Source organism: Mesoplodon densirostris, chromosome 1 (assembly GCF_025265405.1).
Source record: "Mesoplodon densirostris isolate mMesDen1 chromosome 1, mMesDen1 primary haplotype, whole genome shotgun sequence".
NCBI classification, from domain to species: domain Eukaryota; kingdom Metazoa; phylum Chordata; class Mammalia; order Artiodactyla; family Ziphiidae; genus Mesoplodon; species Mesoplodon densirostris.
The window spans coordinates 233,249,648-233,266,844 of NC_082661.1; the positions used below are offsets into that span (position 1 = coordinate 233,249,648).

The 17,197-nt window shown below is 37.2% G+C and overlaps 1 protein-coding gene across 2 annotated transcripts in view; it reads right to left on the reverse strand.

Moving 5' to 3' along the window:
- LRBA (LPS responsive beige-like anchor protein) overlaps positions 1-17,197 on the reverse strand; it is a 767,039-nt gene that overhangs the window by 198,961 nt on the left and 550,881 nt on the right. For both annotated transcript variants that reach the window (XM_060116154.1, XM_060116148.1), the window contains exons 43-44: positions 12,906-13,021; positions 1,934-2,046 (exon numbers count right to left, since the gene is read on the reverse strand). In XM_060116154.1, the coding sequence (XP_059972137.1) occupies positions 1,934-2,046; positions 12,906-13,021 (229 nt within the window). The remainder of the gene's footprint in view (positions 1-1,933; positions 2,047-12,905; positions 13,022-17,197) is intronic.

Consider the following 17,197-nt stretch of genomic DNA (forward strand, 5'->3'; position numbering starts at 1 on the left):
ATGAATTTGACTACTCTAAATACCTCACATGAGTGAAATCATACAGTGTTTGTCCTTTTGTGAATGGCTTATTTCACTTAGCATCATGCCTTCAAGGTTCATCCATATTGTAGCATGTGTCAGAGGTTCCTTCCTCTTTAAGGCTGAACAATATTGCCCTGTGTATATGTACCACATTCTGTTTATCCATTTATCCATCAGTGGATACTTGGATTGCTTCCATCTTTTGGTTATTGTAAATAATACTATAATAAATATGAAAATTGGTATACAAATACCTCTTCGAGTCTGCTTTTATTTCTCTTGGGTATATATTCAAAAGTAGAACAGCTGGATCTTAGGGTAATTCTATTTTTTATTTTGAAGGAACTGCCATACTTTTTTCCATGTCAGCTTCACCATTTTACAGTCCCACCAGCAGTGCACAAGGGCTCTAATTTCTCCACATCTTCACCAATACTTGTTATTTTATGATTATTTATTTATTTTTTAATTAAAGCCATCCTACTGGCTGTGAAGTGGTATCTCATTTGGTTTTGATATACATTTTCCTAACAATTAGTAATGTTGAACACCTTTTCATCTGCTCATTGGCTATTTGTATAACTTCTTTGGATAACTGTCTATTCAAATTCTTGACCTGTTTTTGAATCAGGCTGTTCAGTTTTTGTTGTTGAGTTTTAGGAGTTCTCTATATATTCTACACATTAATCCCATATCTGACAGGTAATGTGCAAACGAGGCTTTCTTTTGAAAATGAAAACTCTCCTTTAAAAGTGAAAAAAGACTCAGGATATCCTGTTTGTTGATAATTCAGGACAGAAAAGGAAAATTCTTAAAGAATACTTGACGATATGAGAATATACTTATAGAAAAACCAGTGTGTGTGTGTGTGTGTGTGTGTGTGTGTGTGTGTGTGTATAAAACGTAATTATTCTTTATTGATATGCGGTAAATTAGAGGTAGTTTTTGTTATTTACATGTTTCACATTTTAAAATTAAAAAGACTGATTAATTTTAATACAGTTAAAATTAATTTTTTAGAACCTGGGGGAAATGTCATGTATATTTTATTATTTAATTCATTTAACACATTTATTGAATGGCAGGTCCTATATGAGGCGAGGGAGAAATAATGGTAAATGAGAACTCTATCTTTATGAACTTCAGTGGAGCACACAAAAAGAACCAAAACAAGTAGGTAGAAAGATATGTAAAAATGCATGATATTTTAGGTGCTCTGAAAGAAGAAGAGGAAGGAAGGAGTCAGTAGTGGTCTCTGTAAGGAGGTGCTGTTCCTAAAGGACTGAGACAGTCAGCCACTCACAGAGCAGGGGGATGAACGTTCAAGGCTCAGCCACTCACAGAGCAGGGGGATGAACGTTCAAGGCAGAGAAAGCAAACTGTGGAGTCGGGAAAGATTCATTCTGCATGCAAGGACAAGTCCAGAAAGGCTTAAGCACTGAATTTATGGAATTCAAAATTACATTTGAAGAGGATCCATTCTGTTGTAGTGAGGAATGGCTCAGAGAAGGGCAAGAGGTAGAGGAAAGTCACTTAGGAGACACAGAACAGTGTGGAGTTACTTGTCTTTTTACAAGAGTGCTGGTGAGAAGTTTCCATGACGTTCTTCGTATCTTTTATCAAGTACTGACACCCTTAGAAGAAGTTGATATTTGGGAATAATATCTTCTTAAATGTATATGAAGAAAAAAATATCTGTTAATATTTTTAATTGTCATCAAGGTTACCATGTATATTAAATTTTTCTATTTTAAATTTGAGAATAATGAAAATACATTTAAAAGACAAATATATTAAAGTTATAATAATATTAAAAATATTTTTTAAATGTGATGTGAAAATAAAGATAATCACTAGAATATTTTTATATTCAAGATAGTGATATTTCAGATGATTACTAAGAAATTACCTTGGACAGATCTCTGAAGTTACTTGGCAAAGTAAGATCCAGTTCTTCTGATTCATAATTAGTAATGACCCAGGGAAACACTGGGTACTGGTTTAAGTCATTGTAACTCCGTCCTGGAAGAGGAAAAAAAAGTCATTCTTAATTTAGAAGAACGAAATGATAAACATTCAGGAATATACTAAATGTAACAAGAACAACAATTTTTGACTGCCAGACATTGTTCCCAGTGCTATCCATTCACGACTTCTATTAATTCTCACAATAACCCTATGAAATTGGTATCGCCCCGTTTTACAGATAAAAAAACCGAGGCACAAAAGTTTATGTAACTTGCCCCAAATCATGCAACTAGTAACGGTCGAACTACATTCAAATCCAGATACCCTGTACCCACATCTTATAAATTACACAACTATTTTTTATTAGTTGAAAGTCTGCACCAAATAAAATAATCTTCATTAAGAATTCAAAAAACAATTTGCAATCTCATAGAGTTTTTCAAAACCAGAATCCTTTCTTTGCCATTAATTAACCAACCAACCAATCAACTGATCAACCAAGTTCAAGTGACTTCACCCCTATGGGCATTCACAGTCAACTGTAAAATGACCAGGTAGTTCTTAATAACTCTGAAATTTCTGTGACAGCTTTCAAATTCTATGCTCCTTTGAACATAATGCACAGCATCATAGATGTTGCTTACTCCATTCCCAAATGCTGCCACATACTCTTCTATGCTTCTTCTAAACTAATGACATTCAACGACACATTCAGGTCTACTAAAAATATAAATAAAACGAAGGATGAGGTAGCCCATCCATGTAGAAACAGCAGTTTTCTGGATATCACCACTTTAGGGAGGCACCAAGGTAGATGACATCATTATTTCTGGAGTAAAAATGTTGGCGTTTGACTCCACCATTTTACTAGTCTATTACCTATTTTTACTTAGATTTAATGTGAACAGACTTTTATGGCTAAAATACAAGGCAAACAAGGATATTAATATTGGTTGAATTCCTTTCTTATAGGGTATTCTATCATCTCCATTCTTTTCCTGTTCTCAAATATATACGGATATCATATCAATATACAGCTGAGTATTACAGTAGCTCTCCACACAAATTCGTGGTATCTAAGCCTTCCTTATGATTGGATTTTTTTTTTAAACATCTTTATTGGAGTATAATTGCTTTACAATGGTGTGTTAGTTTCTGCTTTATAACAAAGTGAATCAGCTATACATATACATATATCTCCATATCTCCTCCCTCTTGCGTCTCCCTCTCACCCTCCCTATCCCACCCCTCTAGGTGGTCACAAAGCACCGAGCTGATCTCCCTGTGCTATGTGGCTGCTTCCCAATAGCTATCTATTTTACCTTTGGTATATATATCCATGCCGCTCTCTCACTTCGTTCCAGCTTACCCTTCCCCCTCCCTGTGTCCTCAAGTCCACTCTCTACATCTGCGTCTTTACTCCTGTCCTGCCCCTAGGTTCTTCAGAACCATTTTTTTTCCTTAGATTCCATATATATGTGTTAGCACATGATATTTGTTTTTCTCTTTCTGACGTACTTCACTCTGTATGACAGACTCTAGGTCCAGCCACCACACGACAAATAACTCAATTTCATTTCTTTTTATGGCTGAGTAATATTCCATTGTACACATGTACCACATCTTCTTTATCCATTCATCTGCTGATGGACACTTAGGTTGCTTCCATGTCCCGGCTATTGTAAATAGAGCTGCAATGAACATTGTGGTACATGACTCTTTTTGAATTACGGTTTTCTCAGGGTATATGTCCAGTAGTGGGATTGCTGCATCGTATGGTAGCTCTATTTTTAGTTTAGTTTTGTTTTGTTTTGTTTTGTTTTGCGGTACGTGGGCCTCTCACTGTTGTGGCCTCTCCCGTTGTGGAGCACAGGCTCCAGACGCGCAGGCTCAGAAGCCATGGCTCATGGGCCCAGCCACTCCGCGGCATGTGGGATCTTCCCGGTTCGGGGCACAAACCCATGTCGCCTGCATCGGCAGGCGGACTCTCAACCACTGCGCCACCAGGGAAGCCCCTATTTTTAGTTTTTTAAGGAACTTCCATATTGTTCTCCATAGTGGCTGTATCAATTTACATTCTCACCAACAGTGCAAGAGGGTTCCCTTTTCTCAACACCCTGTCCAGCATTTATTGTTTGTAGGTTTTTGGATGATGGCCATTCTGACCGGTATGAGGTGATACCTCATTGTAGTTTTGATTTGCATTCCTGTAATGATTAGTGATGTTGAGCATCCTTTCATGTGTTTGCTGGCAATTGGTATATCTTCTTTGGAGAAATGTCTATTTAGGTTTTCTGCACATTTTTGGATTGGGTTGTTTGTATTTTTGATATTGAGATGCATGACCTGCTTGTAAATTTTGGAGATTAATCCCTTGTCAGTTGCTTCATTTGCAAATATTTTCTCCCATTCTGAGGGTTGTCTTTTCATCTTGTTTATGGTTTCCTTTGCTGTGCAAAAGCTTTTAAGTTTCATTAGGTCCCATTTGTTTGTTTTTGTTTTTATTTCCATTACTCTAAGAGGTGGATCAAAAAACATCTTGCTGTGATTTATGTCAAAGAGTATTCTTACTGTGTTTTCCTCTAAGAGTTTTATAGTGTCCGGTCTTACATTTAGGTCTTTAATCAATTTTGAGTTTATTTTTGTGTATAGTGTTAGGGAGTGTTCTAATTTCATTCTTTTACATGTAGCTGTCCAGTTTTCCCAGCACCACTTATTGTAGAGGCTGTCTTTTCTCCATTGTATAGTCTTGCTTCCTTTATCAAAGATAAGGTGGGGGCTTCCCTGGTGGCGCAGTGGTTGAGAGTCCGCCTGCCGATGCAGGGGACACGGGTTCGTGCCCCGATCCCCGAGGATCCCACATGCCGCGGAGCGGCTGGGCCCGCGAGCCATGGCCGCGGAGCCTGTGTGTCCGGAGCCTGTGCTCCGCAACGGGAGAGGCCACAGCAGTGAGAGGCCCGCGTACAGCAAAAAAAAAAAAAAAAGATAAGGTGACCATATGTGGGTGCATGTATGTCTGTGCTTTCTATCCTGTTCCATTGATCTATATTTCTGGTTTTGTGTCAGTACCATACTATCCTGATTACTGTAGCTTTGTAGTATAGTCTGAAGTCAGGGAGCCTGATTCCTCCAACTCCATTTTTCTTTCTCAAGATTTGCTTTGGCTATTCGCGGTATTTTGTGTTTCCATACAAGTTGTGAAATATTTTTTCTACTTCTGTGAAAAATGACATTGGTAGTTTGATAGGGATTGCACTGAATCTGTAGATTGCTTTGGGTACTATAGTCATTTTCACAATGTTGACTCTTCCAATCCAAGAACATGGTATATCCCTCCATCTGTTTGTATCATCTTTAATTTCTTTCATCAGTGTCTTATAGTTTTCTGCATACAGGTCTTTTGTCTCCTAAGGTAGGTTTATTCCTAGGTATTTTATTCTTTTTGTTGCAATGGCAAATGGGAGTGTTTCCTTATTCTCGTTCAGATTTTTCATCATTAGTGTATAGGAATGCAAGAGATTTCTGTGCATTAATTTTGTATCCTGCTACTTTACCAAATTCATTGATTAGCTCTAGTAGTTTCCTGGTGGCATCTTTAGGATTCTCTATGTGTAGTATCATGTCATCTGCAAACAGTGAGAGTTTTACTTCTTCTTTTCCGATTTGTATTCCTTTTCTTTCTTTTTCTTCTCTGATTGCCGTAGATAGGACTTCCAAAACTATGTTGAATAATAGTGGTGAGAGTGGACAACCTTGTCTTGCTCCTGATCTTAGAGGAAATGGTTTTAGGTTTTGAACACTGAGAACGATGTTGGCTGTGGGTTTGTCATATATGGCCTTATTATGTTGAGGTAAGTTCCCTCCATGCTTACCTTCTGGAGGGATTTTATCATAAATGGCTGTTGAATTTTGTCAAAAGCTTTTTCTGCATCGATTGTGATGATCATATGGTTTTTATCCTTCAAGTTATTATTATGGTTTATCACATTGATTGACTTGCGCATATTGAAGAATCCTTGCATTCCTGGGACAAATCCCACTTGATCATGGTGTATGATCCTTTTAATGTGCTGTTGGATTCTGTTTGCTAGTATTTTGTTGGAAATTTTTGCATCTATGATCATCAGTGATACTGGCCTATAGTTTTCTCTTTGTGTGACATCTCTGTCTGGTTTTGGTATCAGGATTATGGTGGCCTCGTAGAATGAATTTGGGAATGTTCCTCCCTCTGCAATTTTTTTGAAGAATTTGAGAAGGATAGGTGTTAGCTCTTCTCTAAATATTTGACAGAATTCGTCTGTGAAGCCATCTGGTCCTGGGCATTTGTTTGTTGGAAGATTTTTAATCACAGTCTCAATTTCAGTGCTTGTGATTGGTCTATTTTGTCTATTTCTTCCTCATTCAGTCTCGGAAGGTTGTGCTTTTCTATGAATTTGTCCATTTCCTCCAGGTTGTCCATTTTATTGGCATATAGGTGCTTGTAGGAATCTCTCATGGTCCTTTGTATTTCTGCAGTGCCAGTTGCTACTTCTCCTTTTTCATTTCTAATTCTATTGATTTGAGTCTTCTCCATTTTTTTCTTGATGTGTCTGGCTAATGGTTTATCAATTTTGTTTATCTTCTTAAAGAACCAGCTTTTAGTTTTATTGATCTTTGTTATCATTTCCTTCATTTCTTATTCATTTATTTCTGATCTGATCTTTATGATTTCTTTCCGTCTGCTAACTTCGGGGTTTTTTTGTTGTTCTTTCTCTAATTGCTTTAGGTGTAAGGTTAGGTTGTTTATTTAAGATGTTTGTTTCTTGAGGTAGGATTTTATTGCGATAAACTTCCCTCTTAGAACTGCTTTTGCTGCATCCCATAGGTTTGGGGTCATCGTGTTTTCATTATCATTTGTTTCTAGGTATTTTTTTATTTCCTCTTTCATTTCTTCAGTGATCTCTTGGCTATTAAGTGGTGTATTGTTTAGCCTCCATGTGTTTGTAATTTTTACAGATTTTTTTTCCTGTAATTGATATCTAGTCTCATAGTATTGTGGTTGGAAAAGATATGTGATATGATTTCAATCTTCTTAAATTTACCAAGGCTTGATCTGTGACCTGAGATAAGATCTATCCTGGAGAATGTTCCATGAGCACTTGAGAAGAAAGTGTATTCTGTTGTTTTTGGATGGAATGTCCTATAAATATCAATTAAGTCCTTCTTGTTTCATGTATCATTTAACACTTGTGTTTCCTTATTTATTTTCATTTTGGATGATCTGTCCATCGGTGAAAGTGGGGTGTTCAAGTCCCCTACTATGATTGTGTTATTATCGATTTCCCTTTTTTTTTAATAAATTTATTTATTTTTATTTATTTATTTTTGGCTGTCTTGGGTCTTCGTTTCTGTGCGAGGGCTTTCCCTAGTTGCGGTGAGCGGGGGCCACTCTTCATCGCAGTGCGCGGGCCTCTCACTGTCGCGGCCTCTTGTTGCGGAGCACAAGCTCCAGACATGCAGGCTCAGTAGTTGTGGCTCATGGGCCCAGTTGCCCCGTGGCATGTGGGATCTTCCCAGACCAGGTCTCGAACCCGTGTCTCCTTCATTGGCAGGCAGATTCTCAACTACTGCGCCACCAGGGAAGCCCCGATTTCCCTTTTATGGCTGTTAGCGCTTGCCTTATGTATTGAGGTGCTCCTATGTTGGGTGGATAAATATTTACAATTGTTATATCTTCGTCTTGGATTGTTCCCTTGATTGTTATGTAGTGTCCTTCTCTGTCTCTTGTAATAGTCTTTATTTGAGTCTATTTTGTCTGATATGAGAATTGCTACTCCAGCTTTCTTTTGACTTCCATTTGCATGGAATATCTTTTTCCATCCCCTCACTTTCAGTCTGTATGTGTCCCTAGGTCTGAAGTGGGTCTCTTGTAGGCAACATATATATGGGTCTTATTTTTGTATCCATTCAGCCAGTCTGTGTCTTTTGGTGGGAGCATTTAATCCATTTACATTTAAGGTAGTTATCAATATGTATGCTCCTATTCCCATTTTCTTAATTGTTTTGGGTTTGTTATTGTAGATCTTTTCCTTCTCTTGTGTTTCCTGCCTAGAGAAGTTCCTTTAGCATTTGTTGTAAAGCTGGCTTTGTGTTGCTGAATTCTCTTAGCTTTTGCGTGTCTGTAAAGGTTTTAATTTCTCTGTTGAATCTGAATGAGATCCTTGCTGGGTAATCTTGGTTGTAGGTTTTTCTCCTTCATCACTTTAAATATGTCTTGCCACTCCCTTCTGGCTGCAGAGTTTCTGCTGAAAGATTAGCTGTTAACCTTATGGGGATTCCCTTGTATGTTATTTGTTGTTCTCCCCTTGCCAATTATAATATTTTTGCTTTGTATTTAATTTTTGATAGTTTGATTAACGTGTGTCTTGGCATGTTTCTCCTTGGATTTATCCTGTATGGGACTCTCTGTGCTTCCTGGACTTGATTGACTATTTCCTTTCCCATATTAGAAAGTTTTCAACTTCAAATGTCTCTTCAAATATTTTCTCAGTCCATTCCTTTTTCTCTTTTTCTTCCAGGTCCCCTATAGTTCGAATGTTGGTATATTTAATGTTGTCCCAGAGGTCTCTAAGACTGTCTCAATTCTTTTCATTCTTTTTTCTTTATTCTGCTCTGCAGTAGTTATTTCCACTATTTTATCTTCTACATCACTAATCTGTTTCTTCTGCCTCAGTTATTCTGCTATTGATTCCTTCTAGAGAATTTTTTATTTCATTTATTGTGCTGTTCATCATTGTCTCTTTGCTCTTTAGTTCTTCTAGGTCCTTGTTAAATGTTTCTTGTATTTTCTCCATTCTATTTCCACGATTTTGGGTCACCTTTACTATCATTACTCTGAATTCTTTTTCAGGTAGACTGCCTATTTCCTCTTCATTTGTTTGGTCTGGTGGGTTTTTACCTTGCTCATTAATCTGCTGTGTGTTTCTCTGTCTTCTCATTTTGCTTAACTTACTGTGCTTGGAGTCTCCTTTTCGCAGGCTGCAGGTTCGTAGTTCCTGTTGTTTTTGGTGTCTGTCCCCAGTGGCTAAGGTTGGTTCAGTGGGTTGTGTAGGCTTCCTGGTGGAAGGGACTAGTGCCTGTATTCTGGTGGATTAGGCTGAATCCTGTCTTCCTGGTGGGCAGGATCCCGACCGGCGGTGTTTTTTGGCATGTCTGTGACCTTATGATTTTAGACAGCCTCTCTGCTAATGGGTGGGGTTGTGTTCTGGTCTTGCTAGTTGTTTGGCATAGGGTGTCCAGCACTGTAGCTTGCTGGTTGTTGAGTGGAGCAGGGTCTTAGCTTTGAGATGGAGATCTCTGGGAGAGCTTTCGCCATTTGGTATCACATGGAGCCGGGAGGTCTCTGGTGGACCAATGTCCTGAACTCGGCTCTCCCACCTCAGAGGCACAGGCCTGACACCCAGTCGGAGCACCAAGACCCTCTCTGAATACTGTTACCTCCTCGGAGCGCTCAATAGCAGGGTGCATGGAGCTTTTACAGAGGGTCTCAGCAAGCAGGCAGTCCTGCGGTACCAGATTAGCAAACGTTCAAAAGCTTGACAATATAGTCTGTCGGCAAGGGTGTGGAGAAACAGTCCGTCTTTTGCATTGCTAGTGAGAATGCAAAAGGATATAACCAACAACAACTTTGTCAATATGTCTTCATCAACCAAATGAGTAATGCCAATGTGGGACCCAGGACCACTCCGTGGAAGAATCCCAGGTTCAGGCAGGGGACAGGCAGAGTGCCAGTAATATCTGGATATTGCTTGACACTTTACAGACTGTTTTCAATGAATTTGCCTTCTCTGCTGAGCTTCAAAGCTTCCAGGATCTTGGCAGCTGAGAAGTGAAAGGCAGAGGGAGGGAGTGTGGGGCAGGAGCAGCTTCTGGGCGTGTGCTCATGGGAGTGGCTGCCTGAGAGACCCGGGAGCAGAGGGTAAATAGTCCCCTGATTGCACAGAGCGGAGCAAGGACTACAACTTGATTTGATGCTTTTAACATTTTATTTCACTGTATTCATCATGGGCTTGAGGTCTATTAGAGTAACAGAGTTCTTCCTTGAGTGACCTGGAAATAGTCTTAGGACACATGAATAACTAGGACAGTTTTAATTCTGAAGTATTTATGTCGTTACATGTTTCTGTCAATGTTAACGTCTCCCAGAAAAAAATAACCACACTTAACAGCAAAAAGCAGTCCAGTTTGATGTCTCCATTGTCTCTCATTTTCCTGATTGAGATGTTAGTAAACAGTAAAATCCTCTTCTTAGCCTATCTGCTTAAATAATCAAGTTTATTGTACCTACAAAAAAAGAGTACATACCTGCTCACTGTAAACAGACTTTTATTAAGTAAGTTAAATTCAATATTTAGTTACTGAACGCCTAGTGACTGTCTTTTGGGAAATGTGTCATGATATCACGAGAACCTATATGTATCACAGATAACACTGTAAAAGAAATATTAAATAACATGAGACTCCACCCCAGCCTCTAGTGTATGTAAAAACCATCCAAAACAAATTACTGATTCTATTCTTTAAAGAGAATATCCAGGGGATATATTTAAAAGACACTATAGGCACAGTAGAAGTTATTTGAGAGTGGACCATTTCATAAATGCTGTCCGTGATTATTACACTGCATTCAATCTAGGTGTTAATTGATTTATCATGTACAAAAGATGTCCATTTAAACTTGTTACATAAGTTTCCTGTCTCTCATTCTTACTTAATAATCCTTTCAGTCTCTAGTTATACAATCCCTACTAAATTCCACATAACTGTTTAAACTTTCTTTTTTCCTTTCCCTCAGTGGACCCTCAGATGAGTATCTTCCTAACTGATGAATCTTAAGAGTTTTTCAGTGTAAGCCCTGAACTTCCAATTCTTCGTACTACACCCTCTCTTCTCCACTCCTTCAACAGTGTCTTTATTCTCTGGGAGGTGTGATTCTTCCACCTGAGCTCTTGAACAGATCTCCCTCATAATGTGAATTGTTACTTTTCCTCTCTCTTCCTCTTTCACAGTTACTCTCTGCTGCCTTAACTCACCCTCTCTTTACTATTAAACAAGAAAACTGTAATCTACCTCTAATATTGTCATTTAATCTCAAACCATTCAGTCCTTATAATCAAACATTTTTGCTTGTTTTGCAAATAAACCCCTAGGGCCTTCCCTGGTAGTGTAGTGGATAAGACTCAGCGCTCCCAATGCAGGGGGCCTGGGTTCGATCCCTGGTCAGGGAACTAGATCCCATATGCATGCTGCAACTAAGAGTTCTCATGCCACAACTAAGGAGCCAGCCTGCCGCAACTAAGACCTGGCACAACCAAATAAATAAAATAAATATTAAAAAAAAAAAGAAAGAAAACAAACCCCTATAAAGTAACCCGTAAGTCCTGAGATGTTAAAGCAAAGGCATGGCCTGTACTCACTCTTAATTCTCCCTTACCTCTCCATCACATCTAATACAGCGGCCAAGGCCTTTCTCCCTTTCCCCTTGTATCTCAAGACATTTGCTTCACCTTAGTTCTCCTCCTACTAAGTCTATAAACTCTTCCCATCTTTGTATGCTTGCTTACGCCTAAGTCAGTCATTCTCTTTTCTTCTTTAATAACTTTCCCTCTTTCTTTTTGTTATGCACAAGTGCATTCCCCAGACCTTACCTCACTGCTTTCTATATCACCTGGCTTGGTAATCTCAACTCTCTCTCTTGGTGATTTCCTCTCTATGCAGGTGAAATCCAAAGTCCTATCTCTAAGCTGAAAATACCCTCACTTAACCTATACTCCAACAATTCTTTTTAATAGCTTATCTTGGATGTCTTGCTAGCACAGTAAAATCATCCTTCTCTAGATGAATTTTTTGACTTCTTCTCCCTTTAATGGCACCATCATTTTCCTCATGATTTAGAGCAGAAGTCTGGAAGTCTTTCCTGACACATTTTTCTCATTTACTCCCAACATTCAGTCAGCTGCATGGCAAATGGTTTGTACCTTGTAAATTCTTGTTATCTTTTTTGTTTGTTTGTTTAATTAATTAATTTATTTTTGGCTGCATTGGGTCTTTGTTGCTGTGCGCGGGCTTTCTTTAGTTGCAGTTGCGGTGAGCGGGGGCTATTCTTCATTGCGGTGTGCAGGCTTCTCAGTGCAGTGGCTTCTCTTGTTGTGGAGCATGGGCTCTAAGCGGGTGGGCTTCAGTAGTTGTGGCACGTAGCCTCAGTAGTTGTGGTTCATGGGCTCTAGAGCACAGGCTCAGTAGTTGTGGCACACGGGCTTAGTGGCTCCACGGCATGTGGGATCTTCCAGGACCAGGGATCGAACCCGTGTCCCTCGCATTGGCAGGCAGATTCTCAACCACTGCGCCACCAGGGAAGCCCAATTCTTGTGTTATCTAATCCTTTGTTTTACTTCCTACTGCCACCTCTCTAATGCAGGCCCTCATTACTTTTTATATGTAATTGCTTCCTAACTTCTGCTCTCTACCTAGACTCTTTGCACCATAATTTATCCTTCATACTGCTTCCAACTTTTCATACAGTTCTGATATTACTCATTTGTTCAAAAACTTTCTAAAGTTTCCCTGTGAATTGACTGCCAATTCCTCAAACTGACAAAAAAATCTTGCACGTCTCCACACTACCTTTCTAGTTTTCTTTTTCATTATACCTTTATGAATATATATTTTATGTACACGCAAACACAAACACACACACATACTATACCATTAATTGTTCTTTAGCTATACTTCATTTCTTCCCATCTCTGTATGCTTGCTTACGCCTTTAGCTTTACATGGAATGACTCTATTTATATAAATATTCAAAATAATCTAATCATATCACTATTAATAATTTATCATTTGAAATACATCAACATGTGAGCTTAAATTACCTGCTATTGTGTTGAGAAACATCAAGTACTCAAAATTTGAAATCTCCCTGTGTTGCCATCGCTGGGTCATATTAGAAGCTTTAAAAAGTTGACGAGGACTAGCTAATGAGATACGCCTGCAAGAAAAAGAATTTGATATAGAATCAAATTAAACTTAAGATTAATTAGATCAATAATAAATCATGACTTTTGTGCTCGTTCAAAATGGCATCTGTATTATTCTGAGACGTTCTATTCATGTTATATTAACGAATGCTAGAGATGTTTCAATCTATAATTAATGGTTAAACGAATGATTTGGATGAGCCACAGGTCTATTACCCATATTCTATTCATCAAGGTAAGCTGTCATTACAAAGCCATTATAATATCTAGGCTCCATAAATGTTGATTAGTAACAGTATGATTAATAATTCACTGCCTTACTGATACAAAAGTAATTACAGTAACTAAGTAATCCACATAAAACTGTTTTCACATCTTTATCAGTTTAAATAGTCATGTCTTAAAGACAGCATATTTGTACATTGTAAATTTAAACATTATGTTTGTATACCCATTGTAATAGGGGAAAGAGGATCCCAGCTCCTCAGGTATCTATTCGTGGGTTCGGACAAAGGTAAGGTAAACTATTATTCTTTTATACAGCCTAATAGTAGACCAAGTTTTCTGTTTTCTTAATGTAATGTAAATAATAAAGGATAAAACTGACCAATACTAAGTAGCAGTGGGAAATAGGTGGCAGGATTAATTACTACATTCAGAGTCCAGAATCTTAGAAAAGTATGTTGTCACAGTTCTTCCTACTACTAAGGACAAGATACATATTTTTTTCAAGCTTTATTTCCAAAGTTATAATTTACGTAACACAAAATTTACCCTTGTAAGTGTACTATTCAATGATTTTTTTAAAGTAAATTTCTAGAGTTGTGCAATTATCACCACATTGTATTCTGGAACATTTTAATCAACACTAAAACTTCCCTTGTGCCTATTTACAGTTAATTCCTATTCCTATCCCCAGCTCTAGGCAACTATCAATCTGCTTTCTGTCTCTGTGAACTAGCCGTTTCTGAACATTTCAGATAAATGGAATCATACATCATGTAATCTTCTGCATCAGGCTTCTTCTACTAACCATAATGTTTTGAGGTTCATCAATGTGGCAGCATGTATGAGCAGTTCATTTCTTTTGACTGTAAATAGTATTCCATCGTATGAATATAGAATATACCACATTTTTAAAATCCATTCACCAGTTGATAGACATTTAAATTATTCCAGTTTTTAGCTATTATGAAAAATGCTACTCAGAACATTCACGTGCACGTCGTTGATGAACATATGGTTGCATTTCTTTTGGGTAGATTCCTAGGAGTGAAATTGCCAGGTTGCCTGTTGACTTAATATTTATATTTTTGAGAAACTGCCAAATTGTCTTCCATTATACATTCCAACAATGTATGATGTTCCAAATTTTCCACATCTCTGCCAGTACTTGCTATTGTATGAAATTTTTATTATAGCCATTCTAGTGAGTGTAAAATGGTATCTTATTATAATTTTAATGTACATTGTTGAACATCTTTTCATGTGTTAATTAGCCATTTGTTTATTTTCTTTGAGGAAATTACTATTCAGATCTTTTTTACCTTAATTGGGTTGCTTCTGTCCTATTATTGAGTTGTCAAAGGTCTTCATACATTTTGGATACAAGTCTATCAAATACATGATGTGCAAATATTTCTCAGTCTGTGGCTTATCTTTTCACATACTTAGTGATATATTTAAAGCACAAACATTTTAAATTTTAGTTAAATCCATCTTCTCAATTGTTGTCTTTTATGAATTATGCTTTTGAATGTCACATGTGATCTCTTTGCTTAATGCAAGATGATAAAGTTTTTATCCTATATTTTACTTGAGAAATTTTTTAGTTTTAGATCTTAAATATGGGTCTGTGACACACCTTAATTCTTATTAACAGTGTGTGGTAAGTGTTGAAGTTCATTTTCTTGCATGTGACTATCCAGTCATTACAGTACCATTTGTTTAAAGATTAACCTTTCTTCATTAAATTGTGTTGGCACGTTTCTTAAAAAGCAACTGACCATAAATGGAAGGGTTTCTTTCTTTACTCTCAACATAGTTCCATTAATTTATGTGCCTATCCTTGTATAAGTAGCACACATTTTGATTACTATGGTTTTATGGTAAGTTTTGAAATCAGATAGTATAAGTTCTGTAATTTTGTTGTTCTTTTTCAAAATTGTTTTGGCAATTCTAGATCCATTGTATTTCAGCTTCTCTATTTCTCCCAAAAAGTGTAGTAAATTTTGATAGGGATTGTATTAAGTTTATAGATTGAAGAAGAATTGACATCTTAATCATATTGAACCTTCTGAGCCATGAATATGGAATGTCTCCATTTATTGATGTCTGTCTTTAATTTCTAACAGCCATGTTTTACACTTTTCATTGCAAATATTGTACATGTCTTTTGTCATCTAGGAATAAAGACATTTCCCTTTCCAATCTGGATGCCTTTGATTTTTCCCTTCCCTTCCTTTCCTATCACACAGGCTTATCACACATTATATATCAATATAATATTGATAGAAGTGGTAAGAATGGAAGACATTCTAGCATTCCTGAACTTAGGGGAAAAGCATTCAGTCTTTCAACATTAAGTACAGTGTATGTTATGTGGGTTTTTGATGGTTGCTATTTATCTGTTTGTAGAAATTCCTTTATATTTCTATTCAGTTGAGATTTTCTAGTCATGAATGTGTGTTTCATTTTGTCAAATGCTTTTTCTGTGTCTACTGAGATGATCATGTGGGTTTTGGGGGTTTTTTTGTCCTGTATTCTATTAACTTCATGCATAACATTAACTGATTTTCACATTTAAACCAATCTGCACTCCTGTGATAAAACCCACATGGCTACTTTATAATCCTTTTTGTATATTGCTGGCTTTGGTTTGATAATATTTTGTAAAGGATTTTTGAATACATGTTCATTAGGGATATTAGTCTACAGTTTTCTCTTGTTAGCTTGTTTTTTCTTGTGATGTCTTTGCCTAGCATTGGTATTAGGGTAAAGATGGCCTCACAGAATGAGCTAGAAACTGTTTCTTCTTCCTGTTTCTTGTGGATGAGCTTATGAAAGATTGATATCTTTTCTAATTTATCTATTTGATAAGATTCACCAGTAAAGCCATCTGGGCTTTGATTCTTCTTTGTGGGAAGATTTTTAAATTACTAATTCAATGGACCTCTTATAGGTCTATTCAGAATTTTAATTTCTTCTTGAGTCAGTTTTGACAATTCTGTCTTTCTAGGAATTTACCCATCTCATCACAATTGTCTTAATTTGTAGGCTGAAGTTGTTCAGGATATTTCCTTCTAATCTTTTTAATTTCTACATGGTAAGCAGTGCAGTCCCTTCTTTCATTTCTGACTATGGTAATTCATACCATCTCTTTTGTTCATAGTTAGGCAGTTAAAAGAATGTCAATTTTATTGAGCTTTTCAAGGAATCAGCTTTTGTTTAATTGATCTTCTTTATTGTTTTTTGTCTGTTTTTCATTGATTTCTGCTCTAATTTTCTTTAGTCACTTTTTCCTACTTGTTTTCCATTTAGCTTGTTCTTCTTCTTCTAGTTTCTAAAGATGGAAGCTTAGGTTACTGATGTTAGGCATTTCTGTATTTCAGATATAGGTATTTAAAGCTATAAAATTTCCCCCTGAATACTACTTTAGCTGCATCCCATAAATTTTGATATGTTATAACTCTGTTGGATACAGAAACCCAAATCACTGTCCTTCTTTGTACCATTGTAGGAGGAGTTGCTGTGTGCATAAGTTACCAAAAGCACCAAAGGCTACTCTGAAGAGCTGCAGCAGCATGTCTGGAAACAACAAAAAAAAGGAGCCCCCAAGCACAGGCACTCTAAATGCAGGGAGGTATGTAGGGGAGAAACTGGCACAGACCATGGAGCAAGAAATAAAAGGAGAAAAAAGCCCTCCTACCACTCCAGTCACCCACTATGGCCTAACCTCTGCTCATCCTAACCTCATCCATGTACTTGACACCAAGCTTCAAACTGCAAGATAATATGATCTCCTGGTAGCTGTTATAACCTCTGATTATTTATGTGTTAAACTCCTTGATTAGTGTTCCCTTACAGAAAAAAAAAATTGCCTGAATCAAGTGACAGGGTTGGGCAAAACTAGTGAAGAGAAAACTAAGATGATATTGTAGGTAGAAACTTTGGGTTGGTTCAGTATG